General features: G+C 63.6%; 1 protein-coding gene across 1 annotated transcript in view; it reads left to right on the plus strand.

Moving 5' to 3' along the window:
• The window catches only part of OSBP2 (oxysterol binding protein 2), a 120,830-nt gene that overhangs the window by 82,821 nt on the left and 10,275 nt on the right, over window positions 1-27,734 (plus strand). The window contains exons 3-8 of the mRNA XM_052654657.1: window positions 13,230-13,486; window positions 23,871-24,063; window positions 24,453-24,567; window positions 25,615-25,663; window positions 25,841-25,987; window positions 26,699-26,944. Of these exons, the coding sequence (XP_052510617.1) occupies window positions 13,230-13,486; window positions 23,871-24,063; window positions 24,453-24,567; window positions 25,615-25,663; window positions 25,841-25,987; window positions 26,699-26,944 (1,007 nt within the window). The remainder of the gene's footprint in view (window positions 1-13,229; window positions 13,487-23,870; window positions 24,064-24,452; window positions 24,568-25,614; window positions 25,664-25,840; window positions 25,988-26,698; window positions 26,945-27,734) is intronic.

Raw genomic sequence — 27,734 nt, forward strand, 5'->3', positions numbered from 1 at the left:
AAGTTGATGGATAGAGAAGACTTGAAGATTCCCATCGTCCGAATCTCTCTTCTGTCTAAACCTTCCTGCAGTTGCTAAGAGAGTGGTATTGAAATCTCTGACTGTAACTGTAGATTTCACTTCTGGTTTTGCTTCATCTACTTTCAGACTCTCTTAGGAAGTGCATGCCCAACCAGGAGTTTGTCTTCTTAATGAATTGACTTCTTTTGTCATTATGGAACTTCCCTCTTTATCTCTGTCCTAAAGCCTCTTTTGAGATGTTATTAAGGTCATTCAGCTTTCTTGTAATTGCCATATGCCTGGTGTTTCCTTTCCTAGTATTTTACTTAAAATTGAAACCCATGAATGTCTTTATATTTAAAGTGTGTTTCTTGTGGAAAGCATGTGGTTGGTTATCTATGCTCTAATATTTAAAGGGGTTTTTTTTAATTGAAGATAGCCTATAGTGGGTCTTGCTTTTTAATCCAGTCTGATAAAGGCTCTGACTTTTAGAATGTTGAGAACGTTTTAATTTAATGTAATTATTGATATGAGAAGCCCAGGTGGCGCAGTGGTAAAGAATCTGCCTGCAATGCAGGAGATTCGGGTTCCGTCCCTGGGTCGGAAGATCCCAAGGAGGAGGAAATGGCAACCCACTCCGGCATTCTTGCCTGGAGGATCCCGTGGCCGGAGGAATCTGACAGGCTACAATCCATGGAGTTGCAAAAGTCAGACACGACTTAACAACTAAACGACAGCGATTCTGGATGTGTTTGGGTTTATCTCTACTATTTTGCTGTTTGTTTGGTCTCATCTATTTTGTTCTTTTTTCTCTTTTCCTGCCATCTGTGATGTTTTCGGTATTCATTTTCTCCCTTTATTGGCTCGTAACTGCGTACCTCTCTTTTCAGTGGTTGCTGTAGGGTTTACATTAGGCATCTTTGACTTATTACAGTCTTCCTTCAAATCATACACCATTTCAGCCATAAGTCAGACCCTTAACAACAGTATACTTCCACGGTCCCTCCCCCTCTTTCTGCTGCGTCGTGCTTTACTTTTGAAGATACAACACACTTTTTAAACTTGCTGTATGAGTTACCTTTAAACAACATTTAAAAGGGAGGAAAACCAGCCTCTCTTATGTTCACTCACACATTTATCTTTTCTGTTACCGAACCGGACTTGGGTCCTCTCAGCCCTCTCAGCAAAGCCGATCTGCTGACACCAGTCTGTGGCAAAGGGAAGTTCAGCGCTTATTTGCAGGGCGCCAAGCAAAGAGAAGGCTCCTGCTCAAAGGACCCGAACTCCGAAGGCTTTCAGGGACAGTTTGAGTTTAAAGGTGACATTTGGGGTGAGGTCTGTAGGGTGCATGGCCTTCCTCTGACTGGTGGGTGGTAACGGAGACGTTTCCGGAACCGGAATCGTCAGCCTTCTGGTTCCGACCAGTCCGGGGTCTGTGTGCCTGCGCTCAGTGTGCTCAGCGTAGTCAGCATCCTCCACCTGCGTGAGGGTCACCATCCTGCAGAGAGCCCAAGACGCGTCTGACTGTCGTGTGAATGCCTCGTGGAGGAACCGGGACTTCGGTTTACGGGGAGTCGTGTCATCGCCTTCCTCCCTTCACCGCTTTCCCTTCGTTCTGCATCCCCCCTCCTCCCTGACGAGTTTGGAACCCAGGGGGGACTAAAGCCTTCTTCCTACAAACCAGACTCAGAGGGGCGTTTGCACCACGAGACCCTGCAGGGTCCTGCCTGCCGTCATTTCCAGCCCTCTTTGCTCCTATGTGTGGATCTGAGTTGCCATTTGGTATCACTTCCTCTCGGCTTGACAAACTTACTTTCAAGTTTACTATAGGTCAGCGAACCGCAAATTCTCTCAGGTTTTATTTATCCGAACATATCTCTCTTCCACCTTTACTTTTGAAGGACATTTTTATGAACTATAAAGTGCCAGGGTCCTTTCTCCCTGCTCTGTAAGGAAGCCGTTCCTTCCTTGTCTTCTGGCTCATGTGCCCGTCGCCCGGGCACGTCTGCTTTCAGGGCCCAGCATCCAGATCCCGGAGTCAAGCTGCCCACTGGGTGATGGGGGCAGGACCCCTGCAGCGCCCCTGGCACTGAAGGGCGCCGGAAGTGGAGCCCACAGCGCCGGGGTGTGGTGAGACCCGGGCCGGGAGGCTGCGCGAACTGCAGGCTGACTATGTGCTGTCAGTAGGCAGGGACCCTCTGTCGTTGCCTGGGTCTCTGCCCCAGCCTCACCAGCTGCAGGAAAGGGGCCTTTTGTAGCACACAGCCAGCCCATGGCCCTGAGGTCCTCCAGTCCTAAGTGGCCTTGAAAAATCCCTCCGCACAGCCCCCCAGAGGCCCCCCACCACCTGTTCCCCCAGTCCCTCCCCTTCCTGCCCAGGTGGGCCTGGGACCAGGACCGCAGAAAGTTGACCTATTTAAGGGGAGCCCCCCCGGCCACTGTGGAGCCAATTGGAGACTTGTCTCAGGTGGAAACTTGGCCCAAAGATGTTGGGTCTCTGCAGACCTCGGGGTTGTAATTCAAGCCCGCCTGGCCGTGGGTGTCAGGCTGCGCGGGACTGTCTTCCGACACCCGCAAGCGCTGTGTACATCTTTCTTTCCGTGTGCCCAGGTTTCTCCCTCAGCCCCGCCACCTCAGTGAGAACCCCCTGGGCTCTGCAGTTGGGGGGAAGCTCCCAGACAGGTTCAGGGGACCTCAGCTCAGGCTGAGGAGCCTCCCCGGGGGCTCGGGGAGCAGCTGCTGAGGAGGGGTTCCCAGGACGGGGGTAGGGAGCCCACGGCAAGGCACAGCCCCAGGCGGGCAGGTGGCCCTCCTCCATGAGACAGGGTTCTTCCCTGCCCGCTCCCGCCCCCACTTCCCCCGTCTCTGCTGGCTCTCCCCTCCCCGGGCTTCACGGAGGCTGTCATTTCCACCCTGTGCCCCTCCCCACGGTTCCCCGTGGCCGTATTCCCCACCGCCCCACCCCCACCCCCACCCCCCACACCAGCTCCTGGTCACCCCCTGCGGTTTTTAGGGACAGTCACTTTAGTGTCTTCACAAATACCATCACAAGTTGGAATTTCCAATTTCCGTTTCTTCTGGAAAGCAGAAAACCAACCTCTTGATTTACAGTGAGAAACCTAACAGCCAAGAACCTGAGAATAACGCTCCCTGGCCCTGTAGAACAGTTTTCCGACTGAGGCTGGGCAAGCAGGAGGACGGAGCCAGGGGCCATCAGACGTCCGGGGTCACAAGCCTTGATCCCCCGTTCTCGGGAGCCAAGGGCCAGCGAAGTCCGCTTCGTTCATCTTTGGCCAAGCTCCTCAAAAGACCAAGCTTCCCTCTCGAATGTGGACTTTTCTGGGGTCTGTTTTCAGATTGATTTTCCTCTTTAGCCGTCACGGCCAAGCCTCGGAAGCCCCCTACCCGCGGTGGTGTCTGCAGGGGTCCTGCTGCTACGGCCCTCTGAGCTGTGGGGTGGCTGCCCGCCCCCCTAGTCCAGCAGGTGGGGAGGTGATGGGGAGGGAACCGTGCTGAGGGCAGGGCTGGGGGCCGGTTCCCCTGAGCCTCTCCCCCCGCAGGCCCTCCCCCGGCCCCGTCTCCTTCCCCCGGCTCTGGGTCTCAGCCCCAGTCCCGACTCCCAGGTGGTAGATCTGGGCTCTGCCTGCTCTGCCCCGTCTCCCGGTGGCCCGGCCTCCGTGGATCCTGGCCTCCGGCCTGGCCCCCAGGGCTTCTTCAGCAAACCAGGGTGCGGTGGGGCTGCTTGCTTGGTCCCAGGGTCGTTTCCTCCCCCTCCCAGGCGCCCCCAGGATCGAGGGCACGTCTGCGTTAACTTCTGTCTTAACCATAGCGGTGAACCTTTCCCCCGGAGCAGTGTGGGTCTGCCCGGTAGACCCCTCCTTTCAGGAGCAAACTCCGGGGCCCAGAGTCACACAGCCTACTGGTGGCCAGACCAACACCTGAGCTGAGGCCCTGCCGGCCCAGCCGTGTCCCTGGTGACACAGGAGACAGACAGAGGAGGAGAGACTGGGCACTGGGAAGCCTTGGTGTCGTCCAGGCGCAGGAATGCCTTCCCCGGCCGCGCCGACCCCCATCCCCAGCCTCCTTGGCCAGTTGTGGGTCGGGGCTCTCCCCAGGATGGTGGGTCACGACGAGGACTGGCCACTGTGCCTCATGTCCTCTGGGAGGCATGTTCAGAGGCCTGTGGACACACGGCCTAGCCAGGCTCCCAGCTGCACGGACGGGGACCCAGAACGAGGAGAGGAATAAAAGGGCCTTGGGAGGAGCCGACAGCCTCCAAACACAGCCCACCCCTGCCGCGCTCTCTCGGCCTCACTCTGAGCACATGCCGCCAGGTTTCCTCTCCCGGGGCTGCCATCAGAGACACGAGGCTGCCTCTGCCCGCCCGCCCGGGGCCCCTTGGCTCCGAGGTGATGAGCCCCCCGCCGCAGTCACTCTCTGTCCCTGAGGCCCAGAGACAGCCCTGCGTGGGAAGTTCTCTCGTGTGGTCTCGTGGACGTCCGATGTTTCCCGATAAGTAGCCATGGCCGTCGTCAGGCCGGGGAAACGTAAGCCGGCGGCTCCCGTGAGCAGCTCAGCTGTGCTGCCGCAGATCTTGAACTCGCGACCGGTGTGGGTGCTGGGCTATCCCACAGGTGGGGCTCCTTGTTATCCATCCCAGGACGCTCTGATTGCTCTGGGGTCTCTGGTCCCACAACAGGCAGCGGAGGGGTGGGCGCCCTTGCCTGGCGGGGAGGAGTGGGAGCGGGGTTGGGCCGACGGGGGCAGAAAGAAGCCCTCCTGGCGTCCCCAGCTCGGCCCCAGTCCACGGGGGCCGCAGCTGACGGTGCCATGGGACCCAGCTAACCGGTGATGCTGCCGTGGAGAAAAGGACTTGGAGCAGAGGCGAGACCCCGACACCCAGCTGCCTTTGGGCTCTGTGGACAAAGGCTGGATTCCAGCGTGGAAATTCTGTGTGATCTCCTGAGCCGCCAAGACGATAGAACTTCATCTTCTGTGGTACTCAGAAGGCAGCATAGGGCCCCAGAAATATGGAGCCCCAGAGCCAGACGCCCAGGGTCTGTGGGAGCCCCTCAGCCCTGCTGGCTGGCTGTAGAGCTGGCTGGGGGCAAGACTCGAGCTAGGGTGCAGGGGACAGACAGACAGCGTCAAGGCAACACAGCTGGGGAGGCCTCACCGTTCTCACCTGGCCACGGTGTAAAACCTCCTGGAGACACTTTTCCAAAAATACTGAGGCCCTTGCCAAGGAGGGTGGGCCTACTGGGCTTTCTGTGAGCCAGGGGCCAGCGGTCAGTGGGGTGGAGTTTGGGGGCCTGTGGTGGAGGTCGGGGGAACACGGCAGCTCCTCCCGCCATCAGAAGTCTCACTGTCGTCTCGGCGGGCCAGGCGCATCAGGGACGGTCCGCGTGCTGAGACGCAGGTGGGCTGGCTCCCAACATCAGCAGGTCAGAGGGAGGGGAGCATCCGTGCCCCTTAACAAGGGCTCACACGCCGGGGGGTGGGCTACAGTGTCTCCGCCCACACCCGGGTGGCGTGGAGTCGTGCCCTCGCACCCCTACCTCAGGTTGGCTGAGGGCAGCCCACCTCTGCTGCTTGGGACCCTGGGCAAGCCGCAGACCAGGACAAGGCAGATGAGTGAGTCTGGAGGCGTGGCGGGGGTGGTGGTGGGGCGCCATGGAACAGCAGCCCCCGGCAGTGCACCCCTGTTCCTTCAGGAGACCCGTGGACTCCTGGCTAGGGTGGAAGCGCTGGCTGGGCGGGGCGCTCTGCCAGCGGGCAGGGGCTGTGGGCGGCAGGCTGCCTCCAGCATTGCAGCAGATGCCGCAGTTGAAACTGTGCGTCTATTTCTATGCTGCATCTCTGCACCAGGGTTCACTTCCCCGGAGGGGGGCCCTGCGGCCAGAGCCGTCCGTCACCCCAAGGACGCTGCGTGGCCCCGGCTCCCGGGTGCTGCCGAGGAGGGAGGCGCCCGGTCGGTGGGCGTCTCTGGCACCCCCTGCGTACGTCTTTCACTCATTGTCATGGCTCCTGGCTCTGACCCTGGGCCCTAGCCCCTCCAGGAAGAGGAGAGGGGGCGTGTTTCTTCGCTCTCTTGAGATTTCTGCCCAGCCTTCCTCTGCCCTCTCCAGCCAGCACAGGTTCCCCGGGGGGTGTTTTTCCATGGGGAGAGCAGAGTCACGCCGGTCACGGCCTCCAGATGGCTCCGGTGGAAGCGGAGCGAAGCCCGGGGGGCCCACCCCTGGTGGCCCACTCAGCCTGTTCGACAGCTGTCCTGGTCAGGGGGCCACCCCTGCACCCTGCTGCAGAGGAAGCCGCCCTTGGCACACCCCGTGCCTACCGCCAGAGGGAGGAGGGGAGATAGGCCCACCAGATGCCTGCACTCTGGCTTGCGTCTTCCCCCTGCCTGCTGGGGCTTCGCAATTTATTCCTGATTGTTACCTGATGTTTCCACCAGATCCCGACACGCCCTCCAGGGTCCTCAAGGCCGAGCTTCTCGCAGCTTTTGGTCACCTACCTGCTTCGGGGGAAGGGACATCATTCACCCTGTTTATGAAAGTGGTTTTTTTTTTTAATCTTTGGTTCCTTTTTCTGCAGAGCCCCCTGCAGGACTAGTGACCGACAGACTCTGCCTTGGGAAGACAGCCCTGCTTTCCTTCTGGGTTCCCCAGTCAGGAAGGACCGACAGTGTCCTGGTGGAGCGGCAGCCCCGTTCCCAGGGGCCCTTGCTGGTGCCGGTCACGTCTGGCCTGGTCCCCCGGCCTCACTGTCCGGCACGGAGGCCCCTGGCCTGCCTCGGGGGCTGCACCTCAGGGGTGCGCCTCCTCCGGGCTCTGGTCGCCCCACTTGCGGCCCAGCGCGCCTGCTACCCCTCCTCCTCCATGGGGTCACCATGCCACCCTCCCACAGGGCGCACCTGCAGGGCAGTGCCCTCCTCCCAAGGCCTCCCGCCCTGTCTTCTGTGAGGTGGCAGGGGGCCGGCCGGGAGTGCGCGCTCAGCCCAGGTCCTGTCCCCCTGGCCTTCCCCCGCCAGCCAGTGGCGCTCCTTGCTCTCCACTGGTCTCCACCTGCCTCGGCCACCCACCCGCCAGCCAGTGGCGCTCCTTGCTGTCCGCTGGTCTCCACCTGCCTCGGCCACCCACCCGCCAGCCAGTGGCGCTCCTTGCTGTCCGCTGGTCTCCACCTGCCTCGGCCACCCACCCGCCAGCCAGTGGCACTCCTTGCTGTCCGCTGGTCTCCACCTGCCTCGGCTGCCCACTCGAACGGCTGTGGGCCGCCTCCTTGGGGAGCGGGACAAGGCTTCTCTGATGGCCCTGCCCGCTCGGGGCGCCTGCCTGGTCTGTGACCTGGTGCCCACCCAGCAAGGATTGAGCCTTTACCTCCGAGAAGCCCCCACCTTCTCTTCACATTTTCTGGTGTTCCTCCCGTCATGGAGGCAGGTCCCGGCCGAGCACTGGGGGAGCGAGCTGGTGGGTTCAGGGCAACCCTCACTCATCTCCAGCCACAGTGGCTGAGGGGAGACGGTCCTCTTCACCCAGTGCTAGACTTGGAGGAGCTCGTGGGCAGGTGAGGGCAACGCCAGGTTGCCCAGAGAAATGAGAAACAGTGCAAGACAGGGCAGCTCCGGGCGCCCGACTCCACGTCCCCCCCGTGCCCCTCCCGCACCTTCCAGCCCAGTCTGCCCTGCCCCCCGACAGGGCTTGCCCACCCAGAAACTTGATCCATTTTCCTCAAAGATGGAGGGGGAAAGAAAAAAGTTCTGCTTCTAAAAATAGCCCACCTGGCTTTGCTCTGCTGGCTGTTTCCGTGGCAACCTTCTCCTTCCCAGGAGTTCCAGGTGAAAGAGGGTCCCAGCGGCCCTGGTCCGGGCGGTGCCTGGGGGCTCCTCAGTCACAGTGGTCAGTGGAGGCTTTAGGACACCCCCCGAGTGGTCAGGGAGAGGCATGTGTGCCAGGCTGGCAGGAGCTTGGAGGGGCCTGTGAGGCCTCTGTGCACCGCTCCTCGGTGCGGTGGCTGAGTGACGGCTCCCAAGGTGTCCGCGTCCTAATTCCCAGAACCTGCGATCGTGTTACTGTCGTGGCAGAGGGATTGCAGCCATGGGGTTAAGCTAAGGACCTGAGCTGGGGAGGTTATGCGGGACTGGATAACCTGGGGTAATCACGGAGTCCTTGAGAGGGAGGCAGGGGGGTCAGAGTCAGGAGATTGGAAGATGCCGGTCTGCTGACTCTGAGGATGGAGGAAGGGGCCACGAGCCAAGGAATGGGAGCGGCCTCTACAGCCAGAAAAAAGGAGGACACGCCCTCCCCAGGAGCCTTTGGCGGAGCGCAGCCTCGCCACGAGCCCGCGCTTAGGGCCTCTGCCCTCCACGGCTGTAGCAAATTAAGTCTGTGCCACTTGAAGCTGCGGGAACCGTTTCCCAGGGCTGCGGTAACAAGTCTCCACAAACCCACGGCTTCACACCACACAATTTGACCTTCTCACGGCTCTGGAGCCCACAAGTCCAAGGTCAAGGTGTCGGCGGGGCTCCTCTCTGACGGCCCAGGGAGAGTGAGTCCCAGGCCTGTCTCCGCTGCGGGTGCCGCTGGCGACCCTGGGCTCGTTAGTGCTTTGCTCCAGTCTCCATCAGCACACGTGTATCCTGCATCTTTGCTTCCCTTCCTGTAAGATCCGTCACAGCAGATCGAGGACTGGCCCTACCCCGGTATTATCTTAACTAATGGCACCTGCAGCAGCCCAAATAAGGTCACATTCTTTTTAACTTCTCACTTATCTTTGGCCGCAGTGGGTCTTCGCTGCAGGCTCTCTCTAGCTGGGGTGAGCGGGGCTGCTCTCCAGTCGCAGCTTCTCGTCGCGGTGGCGTCTCGTGTCGGAAGCATGGGCTCTAGGCGCCCAGGTTTCGGGAGCTGCGGCTCTCGGCTCGGTGGGCTGTGGCCAACAGGCTTAGTTGCTCCGTGGCACGTGGGGTCCGCCCGGACCAGGGATCAAACCCGTGTGCCCTGCATTGGCAGGCGGGCTCCTATCGACTGTGCCAGCAGGGAGTCCTGTGGTCACATTCTGAAGATTCAGGAAGGACACGGATTTGGGGGGGACACACTAGCCAACCCAGGGTAGCCCCCAAGGGTTGGAAACTCCTGCACCGGCCGTGGACTGCCATGCTCTGCTGGCCCGGTCGGGGTGGTTGGAGAACTTGCGACTGCTACCTGGGGAACGCATCAGTAACCCGAACGTCGTGGGTTTATTCTCTTCTAGCAAAAAAAGGAGGATTCGTCTTTGCATTTAGCCGGTGAAATCCAATGGGTGTTTTGGGAGTTGGTGCTTTTCTAGAAATGGTGGTGTCGGGAGAACAGGCTGGAGCCCTTGATTCCACGGGCTGTTGCAGCACGCGGTCCCGCCGTCCCGGAGCCGCCAGCATCGTACCCTGACCACCTCCCCAGCCCCACTTCCCGGCTTGTGGGCCAGGCTGGGGGCTCTTCCCGTGCTCCACAGCCGGGAGCTGCCGTTGGCTGCTGTCACTTGAGCCAGGAGGCTCCGGGTACCCCTGGCTGAGGAATGTCATTCTTAGAAGGTGGCAGCGTGTTGGCCTGGAGTTCCCTGGGGAGGAAGGGCAGACCCGGCCTCCTCATCTGCAGGCCAGCGTCGGCTCTCAGGAGTCGTGGCCTTTGCGGCTGGTGGAGCAGCTCGCCAGGCTCCTGCTTAGTTGCTTTTCTGTCGAGTTTTTTTTTTTAATATTCTTATTTATTTTTAATTAGCTTATTTTAGCCGGTGGGTCTCCATTGCCACACACGGGCTTCCTCTGGTTGCAGAGAGCAGGGGCTGCTCTGCAGTTGCGACGTGCAGTCTTGTGGTGGTTTCTCTTGTTGCAAAGCAGCAAGGCCCAGCAGTTGTGGTTCACGGGCTTAGCTGTCCCGCGGCACAGGGAATCTTCCTGGACCAGGGATCGAACCCATGTACCCTGCATCGGTAGGTGGATTCTTAACCACTGGACCACCAGGGAAGTCCTGTGTGCAGGTTTGATCTGAACGTCAGAAGCCCCAGGAGCAGCAGCATGCAGGCAGGCAGGCAGCAGGGGTTCAGCACGGAGGCGGCCGGGCCGCGGGGGGAAGGAGGCAGGAGGCCGGGCAGGCAGAGCTGCTTCCCCGCCCCGCCCCCCGGCTTCCTCCTCGCCATCCCCACCAACTCGCCCATCCTTCTCCCCTCACAGACACTCCGTTCAGCCCCCTCGGGCCAAGCCTCTGCGCTCCGACGCCTCATGCTCCCGCCCCAGGGCAGCCTGGCAGGCCCTCCCCACGGCTGCGCTGTGCGAGTCCTGGCCTTCCCGTGGGCTCTGCCGCCAGCCAGGGCTCCCTTGTAGCTGGGAGCGTGGCTTCGGCATGGCCCTGGGATTCGGTGCTGCTGCTCCTGCAGTTGCATTTCTGTGGGTTTGAGTCTATGGGTAGTTCAGTGTCTGCGTGTTGTAGTGATGTGGGTGGTCACTTTGTTCCTCTCACAAGCTCATTGTCCCTGAGTTTTAGTCCCAGTGGAGGTGGGGACAGAGGACATGTGGGGTCAGAAAAGCCTGAGAACCCCCAGGGCCACCTGCTCAAGAACCGCAGCCTAAGCCACTTTGCACACGAGTGCCTTCCTTCCTCAGACGACGTGCCCGCCAGCAGAGCTCCCTTCTGAGTTGGGGGGGTGAAGCAAGCCGCCCTGTTCATGCACATGAGGGGATCTGCCGGCCTGTCTCTCAGAAAGCGCGAGCGGAGTTAATGCCACCCGTCCTTTCTGCCAGCCTGCCCAGTGTCACACCGAGTGGCTTCATTTGCGTCTCTGATGTTGAGCTTTATCTGTGTGTCCAGCGTGGATTTGCTGCTTGCAGAGACCCTGAACCGAGGCCTGGGACTCGGCACAGCCAGAGTGCACCATCTGGGGGCCAGGGTCCCTTCCTCATTCGGCTCCTCCCTGCACTCCGCCACCAGAGCCTCCTCTTTAACATGGACCTCTGCTCAAATGCCCACACAGTCCGTCTGGCCACAGGATGGAGGCCCAGGCTCCTCAGCGTGCCTTTTCCCCGCTCCAGCTTGTGGCTCTGTGCCCCTTCTCCCAACCCTGCCCTCCTGTGTGTGACTGCCGCCCCTGTGCAGGCCTCCCGGGATGCACCCAAGACCAGCCGTCCGTCACCTCCCCTCCCCTCCCCTCCCCTCCCCTCCCCTCCTCATGCCCTCACCGTCTCTCTGGGAGGCACTGGCCCTTCCCACAGGGCAGACTGCTGCTTCGCAGTTGCTGACCTCGCGCCTTCCATCCCGCCCCAGACACCCAGCCAGTGCCCTGGGAGCAGAGCAGCTCCCTGTGTCCCGGGCAGCCAGACCGGACCTGGACCCCAGAGCTGCTTGCTGAGGTGCAGTGACCTCCCCCCTACCCCAGCTCCCGGCCACCCTGCAGGAAGATGCTCAGAGTCTGGGCAGTCAGTTCTTGCTTGGAGTACAGGGGCTCACGTTCAGGCTGACCACAGCAGCCCCTCCTGGTGCCCAGCAGCAGCCACGCTGACCGATCAGTGGCTCTTCTGGTTATTAGACATGGTGAACCCTGCAAGCGAGGGGAGGCTGCATTGTAACTCAGAGCCCCAGCTCTGAAGCTGGCAGGCCTGGAGCCTGCAGAACTCACGACCGTGGCCCTGGGTGATCTCAGGGCACCTCCTGCCCCCCAGACCTCCTCATCAGGTCATCAGCGTGCACTCACCAAGGCAGCGCCTCGCCCAGGGCCGGGCGCCCAGGACGGCAAGATACGCCCCAGCCATTCGAGCCTTTCTCAGGTGATCCAGGAGGAGGAACCGCCTCCGTGCAGACCACCTGGGTTCAGATACACCTCTACCCCCTCGCTGCAGGGCCCTAAACCCGCGATTCGGTGTCAGGAGCTGCGTTTTCAGGCCTGCAGAGTGGGAGCAGTCGCTGTCTGCCGGCCACCTGGCAGCTCAGCATTCTCGCTGGTTAGGCGAGGGGTCAGGACCTGGCCCGGCACGTGCCGTCTCCAGACGCCGGGTTGCTTCAGGGCTGCGGTGGGGCTGGATGGGTGGGGTGAGCCCTGTCCCCGGCCCGGCTGCCCCCCACCGCCTCCTTGCTGGCGGGCCCTCCGCGGCTGGCCAGGCACTGCCCCCGGCTCAGGGCGTGCGCAGCGGTGACTCAGCCACGGCCGCCCCCACGCACCCTGCCTGCCTTGGGAGGAAGCCTGTTCCCTCACACTGTGTACTTTTTTCAAAAATCTGTGTCTTGGGTTCCAGATTTTCGTCACCAAAAAAATACATATATATAAGTTTCTTGCTAATTATTTCTGAAACAAGGCATCTTAGAAACCCTGGGCACTCACAGGCTGGTATTGAAGCGGCTGTAGGGCCCAGGCCAGCCGTCCACCCCGCCCCACTCTCCACAGAGGCCCCCTCGAACGCAGGCTGGGCTGGCCGGGCGCCAGGCTCCAAGGTACCCCAGACTCCCAGGATGGGGCGCCGAGGGCACCTGGGGCCCTGTGAGAGGTGAAGGGGTGGCGGGAGGGGAGTGAGCCGGGGAACCCCACAGTGCAGCGTGAGGGCGCTGCTCTGGAGGCGGACAGACGAGCCCACGGCAGCGGTGGGAGGGGTATGGGGCCAGACTTCACCTCGCCAAGCCCCGTCTGTCTGCCCCCCGGGGACGGTACAGCCCCTGCCTGACAAGGCCGTTGAGAGGACACGGCCAGTGTCTCCACGCGGGGCGCCCACAGGCGAGCGTGGCCTTGCTCCTTGGGGGAGCCCTGCAGCAGCAGGGAGGGGCTGTGACTGTGGCCTGGGGGAGGGGTCCCGGGGGGCGCTGAAGGTGGGCCGGCGTCGGGCCAGGGACACAGCCGGCAAGCTCCGGGGCACGGGGGCACGAGCAGCGGTGTGTCTGCAGGGAGCGGACGGCTCGGTGCCACCGCAGGTGGGCGGAGAGCGGACAGCGAGGTGAGGTGCGGGGAGCTGGGGGAAGCGGGGTCCGCCGGCCGGCCTGTGACTCGAGGCCTCTGCGGGTCTGGGATGGGAGCTGCCCACCCCTGCCTGCACCCTGCAGAGCTCAGCCAGGCCCTGTCCATTCAGGCTGGTTCCCCTCCCCATCCCACCCACCAGGGGGTGGGGGCACCTGCTTGCTCCCCCAGGCAGCTCTACCTGCCCTTCTGTCCCGGCATCGCCCTCCCAGGGGCCTCGGCGTGTGGCGTGCGCTGGTACCCGAGAACGATGCCGCGTCTCTCCACAGATGACTCTGGGGACGACGAGGACGGGACTTCCTCCCCAGCTGACAAGAGCGAGCTGCACAGCACCATCAGGAGCCTCTCGCTGAAGCTGGACGACCTCAGCACATGCAATGAGCTCGTGGCCAAGCATGGCGTGGCGCTGCAGCGCTCCCTGAACGAGCTGGACGGCCTCCGGATCCCGGCTGAGAGCAGCGAGAAGCTGAAGGCGGTCAACGAGCGGGCCACCCTCTTCCGCATCACGTCCAATGCGATGATCAACGTGAGTGCCCGGGCCCGCGGGAGGGTGGGTGGTCCGGGCTGCCCCTCCCTGCTTTCCGCCGCCTCCGCGTCACCCCATCCATGCCCCGGGGCCGGGCCAGGTCACTGGCCCTCACTGTCAGGTGGAGCCCGGAGCTGGTCATGGGGCCCGGCAGGCGCTTCGGGCCTGGGCACGGGAGGCCGTGCTGAGCGGAGCAGTGAGCTCCGTGCCCACAGCAGGGACATGGCTGCCACACTGTCCCGCCACAGCTGCTGCTCACCCCTCGTTCTTGAGTGTCCAGCCCAGACATGGTGTGTCCAGGACCCCTGAGCAGGGGCGGCTCGTGCATGTAGGGGGTGCCTGGCATGGGAGGGGTCACTCGGCCAGCAGAGCTTCCCAGCTGAGGCCGCCGCAGTCTTGCCCACCTGAGAGTAAGGGGCTGAACGAGGGGCCACATGTGTGGACTGAGGGGTCAGCCCCAGGGGTCACCCTCTGCACGGGTCCCAGGAGCCCCAGGGCAACGTGACCAGGAACCTAGAGGGCCTCTCAGTGGTGGCGGAGGACAAGGCTGAGCCGGGCTGCAGGGCCCGCCCTCTCGGCCTGATGAGCGCTCCCTCTGGACACAGGCCTGCTGGCCACAGCCTCCCCTCCAGGTGAGCCCCCCAGGAGGGCACACCCCGGCCAGGATGGTGGTGCTGGGAGCCAGGGCCAGGCGTGGGGAGTGGAGGCGGGTCCAGAGGACGAGGCCCAGGGCAGGTGTCAGGACGGCCACAGCGGCAGCGGGCAGTTCCCGCCTGGGGACTTGGGCCCTGCAGTGAGGGGCCTGGGAGGAGGCTGGGCCGTGCATCCAGCAGCAGGGGAGCCGAGGGCAGTGGGATGGCGGGGGCCGCAGCCCACTGCACGCCCGGCCCCTGCACCCCGTCCCCAGACTCCAGGGACCCGGGTCAGCGCGCGTCTCCTGGTGACAGGCCCGAGGGCGAGAACGCGCTCGCAGCTCCCGTGGCACGGCCTCCCCGCCTGCCGAGCCTGGAGCCGCGTCATCTCCACGGGCCGTTCTGGGTTTTCCCAAATAATGAGCTGCTCAGCTGATGTCTCTAGCCAGAAGAATTTATCGGGCATCAGAGGCCTGTCTGTTTACAAAGCCGTCAAGACGGCTCGGCACCCGAGTGCGTGATGAGTTGTGTGGCGGGAAGGAAGCTGAAGCTCCGTGGTTGGTCAGGAAGCCCTTGTGCGGCCCTGGCACCAGGAGATACAGCCACATGGCGGAGCCTGCACTCTGCCCGCCTTGAACGTGACCCTGAGGAGGGCCCCGCCCCGTCTAGCTCCCGTGAGGGGCAGAGAAGTGAGCTGCTGGGGGTCCAGGCTTGAGCAGAGGCCCCATTCCTTACGGGGGCCCTTCCCTTCAGCTGCTCCTCACCCGGCAGGAGTCGGCGTGGCTGACAGACACTGAGTGCCCAAACCCCCACCCTGGCCAGGCCTCGGCCTCCACCCCGGTTTTGAGGAGGGGTTGGACCAAAGAGCTGTAACCGAGGCCCGTCCCACCCAGGACCCCTTACCCTCCCCATGGCCTCACCATTAATACCCATGTGGAGAGCTGCCCAGGGCCACCAAAGCTGGACACAGCCCAGGTCCGTGCAGCCTGCGGGGGGAGTGTTAAGTCCTCGTGATGATTGGGGTGAGACCCCCAAGGGGCACAGAGGCCCCTCCTACTCTGAGGTCAACACAGGGAAGGTGGCCTCTGCCCAGGCCCAAGCCCCGTCTCAGATGCCGAGACGCTGAGAGACCCTGATGCGCCTCTTACCTTTGGGCAGCAGCTGGACCAGGGTCTTTCCTGCAACGGTGGGGACCTAGGATGGGCAGGAGCTGCCCTAATTGTCCCCTAGACCCCCCAGGTCTCACAGGAGGAGGAGCCTGGATCTCCCACTTCTGCGAGCCCCCACCTTCCACCACCCACTCCCAGTTCCCTGCCCTGACTGTGGGGAGCCCTCCACAGGAACCTGGGGACCTCTCCCCTACCCACTCCCGGCCCCCACCCCGCCCTGCCCGGGGGGAATCCTCCATGGGAAGCTGGGGGCCTCTTCCCGACCTCCTGTGCATGGTGAACAGCGGTGGGTTTTCCACCTCACAGGCTCCAGTTGAGCCTGGGTCGTGGCAGGGGAGCAGGAAGCGGGGGCCGGCTGGTCAGGTGGTCACCTCCGTGGGAGGGCTCCGGGGAGGCGGCTGCCGGACCTTCACTTTTCCTTGGGAGTCTGGGGTTGACCAGCCTTCAGGAGAGAAGCGGGACGAGGCTGCTGAACCTCCTTCAGATCTGTGGGGAGGCAGCGTTGTTCTCAGCCTTTAGATCCCGAGCTCCCAGCAGGGCAGGGAGGGAGGCATGCTGGACGGTCTCCAAGGCCCCAGGGACCATGGCGACTGAGGCAGGCCTCCCCGTGGCCCTGCTCCCCGAGGGTGGCCCCTGTGATGCGTGTTCAAGGGAGCGGGAGGCTGGGGGTTCTGCATCAGGGACACTGCAGCGTTGCCTCTGCTGTGCTGTGCCTTCTAGAATATCCCTCCCCCTCCACACCGATGCCGGGCAGATCCCTGCTCATCTTTCCAAGGCCCCTGGACGTCACCACAGCCAGGAGGGCCTCCTGTTAGATCCCCCAGTCCCCAGGGGGGCACCACTGAGCCAGCCAAGCAGTACTTAGCCTGCCATTTCCACGTCTGATCCCCACCAGACACTGTACCCCTCAAGGCCAAGTGCAGGTCTTACCTGTGGCCCTAACAGTGGCCCAGTGGGGCTGCCCGAGACACCACGCTGCAGTCGCACTGGGCCTCACGTCTCAGGAAAGAAGTTCCAAGTGACCCACATCTCAATAACCTGCTACAAAGTCATCCGAGCCCCATTTCCTCAGCTGCCACGTCAGTGAGAAAGTGTGGGCTCTGCCCCTAGACCAGGCCCAGAGCAGGGTGCAGAACCGCCCCGGGCACCTGGCCTTGCAGAGGCGTGACCCGGCCCGGCTGCAGAGAAATGGAACAGGGCTTTATGCCGTCAGATCGTAAACGTGTTCTTCTCACGGGAGGGTCTCCCTGAGCCCACCCACAAGCCCAGCAGCTACCCCCAGGCCCGTCTCACAGTCTGCTTGGCTGGCTCAGCCCTGGTGCCAGGGGCTGGGATGGACCACTGGCCCACAGGGAGCCAGACAGAAAGAGAACCAACTTCCCGTGGTCACACTGCCGACGAGGCGTTCTGCACGCCTGGCCCACTCAGCAGCGTATGGTAGGGAGACTGAGGCAGCTGCTAAGGATAAGAGCCCAGGTCTTGAGGCTCCAGAGCTCCCGGCTCCAGCCTGTGGTCTCCTAGGGGGCAGGAGGGTCAGGAAGCCCCCCTCTGCCCACCCTCACCCCGCCTATCCCACTCTGCCCTGTCGGCAGGTCCACGCACCTCTGGGACTTTGAAAAATTTATTTAATTGAAGTACAGTTGATTTAGGATGTTGCACAGTATCTCCTGCACTGCACAGCGCCTCCGTCATGCACACATTCACGTTCCTTTTTTGTTCTCTTCCACTGTGGCTTATCCAGGGTGCTGACGCGGTAGGACCCTGTTATTTCACGGGCTTTTCTACCCCAGCATCGTGCCCGTCCTCCTTGCTGAGCTGGGTGCCTGCAGGGATTGGACCCAGTCTCCCTCATGCTGCGGGAGCCCTGTAACTTCCAGGCGTGGCACAGAGTCTGGCATGTGGGAGCGTCAGTGAACGAGAGAAAGACAGCGGGGTGGGGCAGAGGCTTGTGAAAGAACGCAGGAGCGACTGAGTGGCCCACTCCGTGTCTGGCAGAATTCCCTAGTGAGCGATTTCATGAGACTGATCAAAGGCGGGCCTGTGCTGGCATTGCCGACTGCCATTTAGGAGGAGCCTGACAGTGCTGTGAATGAGCCGGGTTTCTAGGCTGAGCCTCAAAGTGTGTGCAGGGCACCCCCAACCCTGGCTTGGGTGTGGAGGCCGCGAGCCGCCCCAGAGCGCCAGGACACACCCGTGTGACAGCAGGGGCTCCGTGACAGGGCCTGAGGCGGAGAAGGGCAGAATTAACACGTCGCCAGTGCATCTTCGGGTGTTAGTCTCCACGGGCTGAAAGAACGCACTCCTGTCCTCTTCCCCCGAGCCTGTCTGCATGGTGAAGCAGATGCCCTGGTTTGGGGCCGGCCTCTGGGGGGTGGCAGTGATGGCGGGCGCCCAGGACACCCCGGTTCCTTCCTGGTATCGTTTGCTCCCTGCAACGGCCACACGAGGTTGGTGTCCTCACAGCTTCCTCGTCTCCGTCATTTGGATCATTCAGGTGCTACCGCAAGGCCCAGAGCGAGGGCAGCCCCAGTGTGGAGGTGCCCCCTGGTGGGCTGACAGCCTGGGACCCCCTCCTGATGCGGCGCCTCCAAGCTGGGCAGGAACAGGGTGAGGGCCGCCTACAAGTAAGCAGAGCTGGGGGTGGGTGTGCCCCCCAAAAGACCAAAGACAGTTGAGGTGCAGGAAGCTGGGGGGCGGGGGCCACCAAGTCCCCTGATGAGGGCCCATTAGGATGGACCTGCACGCTGGGTCCCTTGTTTGCCAGGGAAGGTAGTGGCTCACAAGGGACACACCCTGCTGCCTGCAGCAGAGCTGGCGCCGGGGGACTGCGGACCCCGACTGCTGGGACACTGGACGCGACCAGCACGGCTGGACCTGAGAGGGGGGGCCCAGCTCCAGCTGGGGGAGCTGAGAACAAAGGTGGGCTGAGCAGATGTGCTGGGCGCTAGGGAGGCGGATGGCGAGGGGGAAACCACCGCAGCAGGACAGGCCCGTGGAAACAGAGGCAGCGACTCCGGGCACTGGGCTGGGGCCTCGCCTGTGGGGCATCAGAGGAACAGAGCTGGTCAGCAGGGGCCCTTTCTCGCTGGAGACCCTCTGGGGCTGCTCTGAGCCCTGTCTGGAGAGCACGGGGGGCCCCTTGCCCCCACCCAAGTGGAGCCACCCTCCGGGTCCTTCCAGGGCCTGCAGGCAGGCTCCCGTCCAGCTGACTGCTGCCTGGCTCCCAGCAGCTTGCTCAGTCGGGGCCTGGGGAAAGGAGTAAAAATAGATTCCGGGACCGTCTAAAATTGGTTGGCGAACTGGCGTCCAGATGGGACTGGCTCCTGCCCACAAGGGTGAACTATTTTGAGTTTGGAAGGAGCTACTTTAAAGTATGGACAGAAGTGAGAAGCCACCCCCGCAGGGCTGTGAGCGAGTGCTCTGCATGTCCAGGGAGGGCTCGCCTGTGTGCGTGGCAGCTGGCAGGAGCAGGGGGCCTGGCCCCGGGAGAGGCTCGGCCCGGAGGGGCAGCAAGGCTGGTGGACGTGCAGTGTGGCTACATGACTAGTCCTGAGCCACAGGCCCCCCTGGAGAGCTCGGCACCACTGTGGCTCCTCGAGGACCCTTGTTCTCAGTCTCAGAGCCTGGATGGCTGTGCTTCTACCCAGGTGGCCACCTGTGACCTGGGCAGTCCCTTCCCACCGTTGGGAGGCGAGTACGTAGGCCAGCCTGCCGCTCCTGGGTGGGAGGGGAAGGCAGCTCCCCAGACCTGGCGTGAGCTGCTAGCCATGCAGAGGGGCTCACGGAACCTTTGACTCAGCAGAATTTCCCCCTATTTGCCGCCTTTAGTACCACAGAGCACCGGGGGCCGGTCTACACGATGCGGGCCGTGGGAGGGTCGATGTGGCAAGGTGGCTGGCCACCCGCCAACCTGGGAGCCCGAGGCTGAGAGCCAGCCACGGGGCCATACACCCGGCCATGGCCTGGCTGCTGCAGGGGAGGCGTGGCCATTCCCCCATCCTCCCTGCGAGCCGGGTGAGTGGAACCTGCTGGGTGTCAAGGGCTGGAGACTGTCCGAACTGGCCCTGTGGCCCAGGGCACCTGCCCGACCCGGTCCTGGGCGTCGGCCCTTGAGCTCACCTGTCCTGTGGCTCCGAGGGCCACCCAGTCAACACTCACAGACTCCCTGGCGCCCTCATGGCCCAGCTGGGGCAGCTGTGGCCAGACAGGAGACCGATGGGAAACCAAGCAGCTGCTGGGAAGGCCAGACCCAAGCAGGGGTCCCAGCTCTGCCGACCCTCCTAGACTTTGGGAGGCTCCCTGGGCCACATGGAGAGGGGTGCAAAGACCCAGGCGGAGGCCCTGCACCCTGCTCGCCCGCCCCAGTGTGGGGAGCAGGGAGGCTGCGGTTGTGATGAGGATTAGGATTAGGGGGGACAAAAGCCATTAGTGCGGGTCCTCCTTCCTCTGGGTGTGGCTGGGCCGGGGGCGCAGCCCAGACCCTTGGCATCTGCCCCACGGGACACCTGCTGGGGTGCCCAGCAGCCGCTTCCCTTGGGCCCCAACGGGCTCCCCAGGTGGGCAGCCCTCAGCCACCTTCACAGGCCTGCCCCTGGGTGGGCGGCAAGGTGATATGCCGTGAAGGGCCCCGGTGTGGGCCCAGGGCAGTGTGGCAGGCTCTGTGGCGGCCAGGGCGCTGCTCCTGTACAGGGCAGGGCACAGGGCCTCGGGAGGGATGAGAGGTGGCTGTGCTCACGGCCAGGGCCAGCCAGGCGCCACCCCCAGCTGCCTGCCCATCGCCGGGCCCCAGGCCTAATCCAGCTTAGCGAGCGGAGCTCAGCATTCTGGGCGGCGGGGCCAGGCCAGCCCCTGCTCCCTCTACATCAGCCAGGATGGGGCCCGGGGAAGGGCGGCAGCCTCAGGGGAAACCGCTGCCTCCGGGGACGGACGCCAGGTAGGCAGCTCGGGGCGGCAAAGGCGCGGGCTCCCATCACCTGTAGACGACCCCCACCCCTGACCCCTGGCATCGGTGGGAATGGCCCACCCCAGCCACGTGCGGTCCAGGCAGCCCTGTGCCTCTGGCTCCACGTCGGCCTGTCCTTCAGAGGCGGTGAGGTGGGGGGCCGCCGGGGTTTTGGCGGGCAGCCCTGGCTGTGTCAGCAACAGCCTCCGCCTCAGGGCCCAGGCGGGGCAGCGTCCCAAGGAGCCCGGCTCCACTGCAGGGAGGCCCTGAGGGCCACACCAGCCCAAGGGGGCGCCCACACAGGCGTAAGGACCCAGCTCGACAAGGGAGACTCGGACCCTGGTCCTGCAAGCACAACCTGCGGTCTTGGGCAGGTCCCTTGGCCTCCCGGCGCCACACCACGCTTGTAACGGTTCCTCAGTGCTTGTGAGGATGCCAACAGCCCTTACCCCAGCCTGTGGGGCGTCAGAGGGTGGTGGGGCTGGAGAAAGGGAGGAAGACACGGGGGCCACGCGGGAGGGGGCGTGGGGAAGGACGGGGCCGCAGATGAGTGTGGAGGAGGTCTAGGACTAGGTTTGAGAGAAGCTGGGCAAGAAAACGGTCGTTTCTAGAGTATTGAGAGCCTCATGAACATCAAGAGGAGGAGGAAGGGAGCCTAATTCAGCTTCAGACCACAGTCATCTTTCCCTCCTTGGCTTTGTCATTTTTTAAGGATTTACTTGGCTCTTCTAGGTTTAGCTGCAGCACGAAGGATCTTGAGTTGCAGCATGCAGGAGCTGTTCCCCTGACCAGAGATCAAACTTGGGGCCCCTGGATTGGGGGAGTGAAATTTCAGCCTCTGGACCACCAGAGAAGCCCCTTATCTAAACTGATTTGCATTGTTAACCTGAGGTGTATAGCAACACGGCTCATTCATTCATTCATTCTCCGACCCTTTTCCACGTTGTCACAAGACGTGGAGTCGAGTTTCCTGTGCTGGGCAGTGGCCCTTGTGATCTTCCCCTCCCTGCTTTTGCTGGTAGGGACCCCAGGCCGTGTGGAGTTCTGAGTCTGTATGAATTATGTAGGTTGACCTGTGGCTCTTTCACAAATATTGTTTTAAAGGCTGTGAGTTATATAAAAGCAAAGCATCCACCCCTATTACAACTCGAGGGGTGACTGCAGATCTGTGCAGGGTTGGTGGGGAGTGACGGCTGCAGGCGCCACGCAGCAGTGCTAGGCAGATGCCCTTGTGGAGCTGCCAGGCCAGTCCGATGGGGCAGGCAGCGTGCCACCGGGCAGGGCACCCACAGACCCCAAGAGCCAGAGACCCGTGAACACCCGTCACGTGTGCCCCACATGGCAGCCCTGATCCCTTCACGCCCTACCCAAGACGGGCAGGCCAGGGGCCCGGCATCCTGTCCTGCTCGCCCCTTCTTGACCTAGGCAGCCCCTCCTCCCTGGGCCTCAGTTTTGGGGGCTTAGGAGCTCCCAGCAGGGGTCTTCCCTGAAGCAGTGGGCCCAAGGAGACAAGGGCACACCCCACCCGCCAATGCTAGGCCTCTGGGGTGAGTTTCTGACACCACCACACACCCAGCTCAGTGGCCCGAGAGCCACCCAGACCAGCAGCAGAGTGGACCTGCACCCTGCAGTTGGGCTCCCTCCTCGGGTGGCAAACAGGTGGCCGGAGTCCAGACTAACCTGATGGGGCACTGGGGCCGCGCTTGGGGTCAGCAGGGGAGGGATGACGTGCACGCAGGTCACTGGGGTCAGCAGGGGAAGGGTGGTGCGCGCTCAGATCGCTGAAGGCTGGCAGCTCCCCAGAGTGGGCTGAGCTCTGGGTTAAGGACCTGAGGTGCTGGGGCTCCTGTAAGTGTGGGGGACGTTTCTGAGGGGTGCTCGGCCCCCCCCCCCCACCCCTCTGCTGCCTCTTAACCTGCCAGGGCAGGCCCAGGAGAGAGGTGCTGCCGGTCTGGCCCCTGCAGGGGTGGTCAGCGCTGCTGTCAGGGACCCTACCCTGAGGTTTACTGTAGGAGGGGCGGGGCAGGGGCAAAGCTGGGGCCACTGGGGAACCCAGGGCGGGAGGCTGGGCTCCAGGTCACAAACTCGGGAGCAGGAGGGCTGGGCCTGGAGCGGGGCCCCCAGACCCACCTCGGGGCCCCCGGGTCATGTGGCAGTCCGTGGCTGAAGCTCCAGTCCAGGGGGTGAGCCTTACAGAGCCCACTGAGCCCCAGGCCGGCAAAAGCCGGGCGGCAGCCTCTCACCTCCAGAGCCTGCTGAGCACATAAGCAGCTTTCTTCCCTTCCCCACGAGTCTCTCCCCCCGCAAGCCCATGTTGGGACACCTGTCACAAATCCCTGCCCCGCTGGAGAAGCGAGTTACAGTGGCTTAGGTGTGGCCGGGCAGGGGTCAGACCTGCCAGGGAGGGCAGGGGCCCCTGAACACACCCGCTCCCCAGCGCCTTGCGGGGGAGCTGCTGGGGGCTGAGCCTGCTTGCTCTTGCCAGATAGGGACGGTGCCTCTCCTCCCACCTCGAGGACTCTGCCGGGTGAGTGGGGGCAGGGGTCCACGAGTGCGGGGTCTGCGGGGCATTCCTGTTGCGGTTCACGGACAGGACGTGCACTCACAGAAGCCGAGTGGCCCGTGCAGGAACCGCGTGTTCCCACTCTGATCTCTCACCCTTTTCTGGTTTCCTTGAGGGCAGCCCTAACCGCTGTGGGGGGTGGGGAGGGTGGTGAGAGGAGATGGGGTGTCGGAGGGAAGGTGCCTGGGAAAGGCTTGTTAAGGGGCAATGTGCAGGGCCAGCTGAGCAGCTGGCCCTCTGGAGCCCCAGGCCAGGGCCTGTTCTACGGGCCAGGGGCACGGCTCCCTGTGGGGCGGGAGAGCCGGCTGAGCCCCGGGCAGGGTGCAGGTGCGTGCTCGGGGCTGACCTTCATGACAAGGGTGTCCGTCAAGTGCTCCCTGGTCCTGAGCTCCGCGTTGCCCCCGGCTCCTCCCAGCAGCCCTTCAGGTCGTGCCGCGTGGCCCCTGTGCCTTTCTCCCTGCGGGACTCAGCTCTAACCTGCGGGGAGGGGCCAAGGGCCATGTTCATGGAGCGCAGTGGCTGGGGAGGGTGGCGGCCTGGGACCACCAATGCCGCTTGGGCTGGGAGCCAGTGTCCCTTCTGACCACGTTAGAGGGGTCCAGAAAGGGCGAGTCCAGAGGCGTCCGGCTTGGAACTCTGCCCTCCAGGGACAGGAGAGGCCCGGACCCTCCTCTCCACTGCAGTGCTGGGGGCAGAATGATCATCCCCTGCTTCCTCAGCAGGGGCCGGGACCACCTGTGGACCCAGCAGGCTGAACGGAGCCTGGATGCCATAGCGGGCCACAAGTCTGAAGGGAACTTGTGGTAACTGACTGTGTGCTAACTTGGTACAAAATTCTGAGTCCCAGTTCCTCTGCTGGAACTGGGGGCTTCCGCGGCGGCTCAGACAGTAAAGCCTCTGCCTGTGTACGGGAGTGCGGGCTGCCAACCAGGGCGGACGCCAGGCTGGCTCTGAGAAATCTGGAGCCTCCTGACCCCGTGACAGGCGCAGGGGGCAGCGCGGGTGTTTCGGAGCCCTTTGGGGATGGCCCCCCGGGGCCTCCCTCTCTGCTCAGGGGCCGTCCCCCCGCCCCCGCCAGGCCTGCAGGGACTTCCTGGAACTAGCGGAGGCGCACAGCCGGAAATGGCAGCGAGCCCTGCAGTATGAGCAGGAGCAGCGCGTCCACCTGGAGGAGACCGTCGAGCAGCTGGCCAGGGAGCACAACAGCCTCGAGCGCGCCCTCCGCGGCGCCCCGGGCCGCGCCGCCGGCCCCCGCAAGGGCTTCAGCGAGGGTGAGCGCGCCCTCCGCGGCGCCCCGGGCACGCACCCCTCCTGCCCACACCTGGTGCCCGCCCGTGCCCCTGCACCCCCATGACGGGCACAGGCTCCAAAGATGAGCCCCGTGGCCGGGCCTCCTGGGTGCCAGGTGGCTGCCCACCTAACCTGGGGCTCGGAGGTCACAGGCGCCCCGGGAAAGGGAAGCTGGGCCACTGGCCAGCATTTTGGGAGAGGGAGGAAGCTTCCAGAAGGAGGGAGGCTCCCTGGGCAGGAGGCTGAGAGGGAAGCGCGTTCTGGGGAAGGGAGCAGGGCAGCTCTGCATTCCCCGGGGCCGGGGCGGGGGAGGGGGGAGGGCAGGAGGCTGCGGCTGCCGGCTGAGGCAGCGCGGTGTGTGTGTCTCTAGGAAGCCTCTTCACCAGCAAAGCCGAGGACAGCGAGGACGATGACACCGAGTACTTCGACGCCATGGAAGACGCCGAGTCCTTCATCACCGTGACCGCCGAGCCCAGCGAGGACGGGTGGGCCCCCGGACAGCCGCTCCCAGGCTGGCCTCCCCCACGCGCCTCCGGCTCTTTGCACTCGGGGTTTCTTCTCAGTCTTGCTCCAGATGCTGGTTTTGCTTATATTAGGTTGTGCTCTTCCTTAAATCAGAAATACCCAGGTGGCGTTTGTACAGGGATTTCACTTTAAACGGCAGACAGGGCCCTGCCGCAGAGCCGCACAGGGTCCGGGGTGCTCTGTGTCAGCATTCCAGAGCCAGACGGGAAGCCTCTCATTCTCCACCTCAAAGCTTTTGTTTCATTTCTCGTAAAAGCCAGCTCTTTCAGAAAGGATCTGTCTAAACACACGTTAGTAGCAACCGGGACAGCTGACAGCCATGCTGCGAGTCTCGGGACCTCAGGACACAGCCAGGCGTGTGGCGAGCTGGCAGGACGAGGGTGGAGCAGAGGGAGGCGGGGCTGTGGGCAGGGAGCGCGTGGGGCGGGAGCGCAGGCTTCGCGGGTTTAGGGCGCGGGCCTCGCCAGGGCGCCTCAGGTCCTGACACCCGGTGGGGATGCGTTGGTTGGCACGGGGCCCGGACCTTGACCTGGGGAGGAGCTGCCTCTCCATGTCCCGGGGACGCCGACAGAACCGTGGCCTTCTGCCCACCACGGGCTCCCTGCCGGTCCCCGGGTGCGTCTGGCTTCCCGGCAGCCCCAGACCCACACCTGTGCCACTGCCCCACCCCAGGCGGCCATCCCTGGCCCCTCGAAACCCAGCCAGGCAGGAGGGGGCCCGTGAGAACCTGTGGCCGCTGCTCCTCTTCCTTTGTGGACCAGCGCATCTCACCACCTCCGTCCTGGCTTCTTCCGGGGAGAGGCCTGGTTTGGAGTCCTCCTACCCCTTAGAGAATTTCTGGTCGGCTCAGCAGAGTATTTCCAACTCAGAGTCATCTTCCTTTCCCAGTAACGTTTGAAACAAAGTTTTTAAAATTCTGGCTGTCCAGGGGGCTGGATAGAAGGGGGTCAGGCCCCCAGGAGGCCTTGAGATTTGTAATCAACTGGCCTTCTTTGTGTTTCCCACAGAAAAACTGAGGCAGGGACTACGGGCTCCATGGAATGGACCACAGACAACGTGAGTGAGGGGACCCTGGCGGGGGGAAGCAGGGAGGCCGGCACTTTGACCTCAGGCCCCTCGGGGGGCCCTGCACCCTGGGGGCCTTCATCTCAGCCCAGGCAGAGCCTGCCCCTCCCCGCAGCAACGTGCCAGCCGGCGCTGGCCTCTGACGGGTGAGCTCTACTTCTCTGGCAGGTGCTCGATGGCGCCTCGCTTACGCCCCAGGGGCCCCCCAAAGTCAAGAGGCGTGTCCGCATCCCCGACAAGCCCAACTACAGCCTTAACCTCTGGAGCATCATGAAGAACTGCGTCGGCCGGGAGCTCTCCAAGATCCCCATGCCGGTAGGGGCCCAGAGGGCTGTGCCCACGCCGGAGGGGTGCGGTGGCCCGAGGGGAGTGCACGCAGCCCTGGTGTCATTTTAAAGGCATGCGAGCATGTGTCGCATTACCGAGTCGTGCCCTTCGGCGGCGCTGCTGACGTTGCCCCAGGGCGGAGGTCTCGGACTCGGGGAAGGAGCCAGGGAGGGGCTCTGCTGATCAGAGAGGGGCTCATGGACCGCCGCCTGCCCCGGCAGGGCTGGGCTGGGTGTGGGCCTGCCCTCTCCAAACCGGGCTGCCCTGGGCCCCCACCCCAGCGAGGTCAGCTCGGGCTGCCGACCACAGCGGCCTCCCCACAGAGGGGAGCCAGGGCTCCAGGTCGGACTTGGTTTCGCCCTGTGACCCAGGGCAGAGAGCTGTGTGACGGCTCAGAACACAAGGTGGACCCACGTCGTCCGCTCGCTTGCTCGCCCCTGACTCCTAGGCGTCACTGCCGCGGCGCCTGCATCCTGGGAGGGGAGACTAAAGGTGAACCTCACAGCTCTGCCAGGGCCGCAGGTCGGACCGTGGAGAGGACCTGGAGAAAATGGAGGCGGGCGAGGGCAGGCAGGGCGGCAGAGGAGCCTCCCGGTGACGGTGGTCTGAGCGGTGACGTCCCTGGACGGGAGCAGAGCTAGGCTGCGGTGACGGCCCCAGGTCCATGCAGACCCCGGACCGACCCCCGCCTGCCCACAGGTGAACTTCAACGAGCCGCTGTCCATGCTCCAGCGGCTGACGGAGGACCTGGAGTACCACCGCCTGCTGGACGCGGCGGCGCGCTGCAGCAGCGCGGTGGAGCAGATGTGCCTGGTGGCCGCCTTCTCCGTGTCTTCCTACTCCACCACTGTGCACCGCATCGCCAAGCCCTTCAACCCTATGCTGGGCGAGACCTTCGAGCTGGACCGTCTCGATGACATGGGCCTGCGCTCCCTCTGCGAGCAGGTGAGGCCCACGCCCGCTCCAGCCGGGCCGAGGGTCAGGGTCAGACAGACGGGACACGGACTGACCTCGGGGCCATCAGGCCAAGGTCCGGTCAGGCGGCTGGGTCTCCCGTAGGGTGCAGGCTCCCCGGCCCCGGGGCAGTGGGGCAGGGGCGTCTGTAGGGGGCTGTGAGGGAGCCGGGGGGCTAGAGCTGCTGGGGTCTCCGCTGAGCTGAAGGCCTGCGCCCCGTGGGCTGCGGTCAGTGATGGCGGAGGCTGGGGGTGACGATCCCCAGGCCCCACTCTGGCACCCTCGTCCGCAGAAGGGCGGTTCCAGCGGCGCAGCACTGCGTGCTGGGGGGCAAGGCAGCCAGGACAGACTGGGTCGGGCTGCCGCTGAGCGTCTGCCCTGAGTCGGCTGCTGCTGCGGGCCCAGGGATGAGTCAGGACACCGCCAGTCTGCAGCCCAGTGGCTGGTTTCAAAGGCGTGCTCAGCCTGCCACGTGGGGCTGTGGGAAGGCGGACCAGGGGAGGTCGGAGGTCGAGCAGAGGCACCTTCAGGAGGGGTGGCTGTAAGGAGCGGGGCCGGGGAAGGCGGCGGCGATGACCAGGGCTCCTGAGCAGAACAGAGCTGAGCCGTGCCCACGATGTACCAGGAGGTGCTCGCGCTGAGGGGTCTCGTGGGCCGGGACGGGGACAGATACTATGTGAATGGATGGTTCTGGCTCTTTTAGGAAGAGGGGTGGTCTGGGAGCAGCTTGGCTGACAGAGTGGAGGAGAGACAGCCGCTGAGGTCAGAGAGAAGGGGGCGG

Source organism: Budorcas taxicolor, chromosome 17, assembly GCF_023091745.1.
Source record: "Budorcas taxicolor isolate Tak-1 chromosome 17, Takin1.1, whole genome shotgun sequence".
In the NCBI taxonomy this organism is placed as follows: Eukaryota; Metazoa; Chordata; class Mammalia; order Artiodactyla; family Bovidae; genus Budorcas; species Budorcas taxicolor.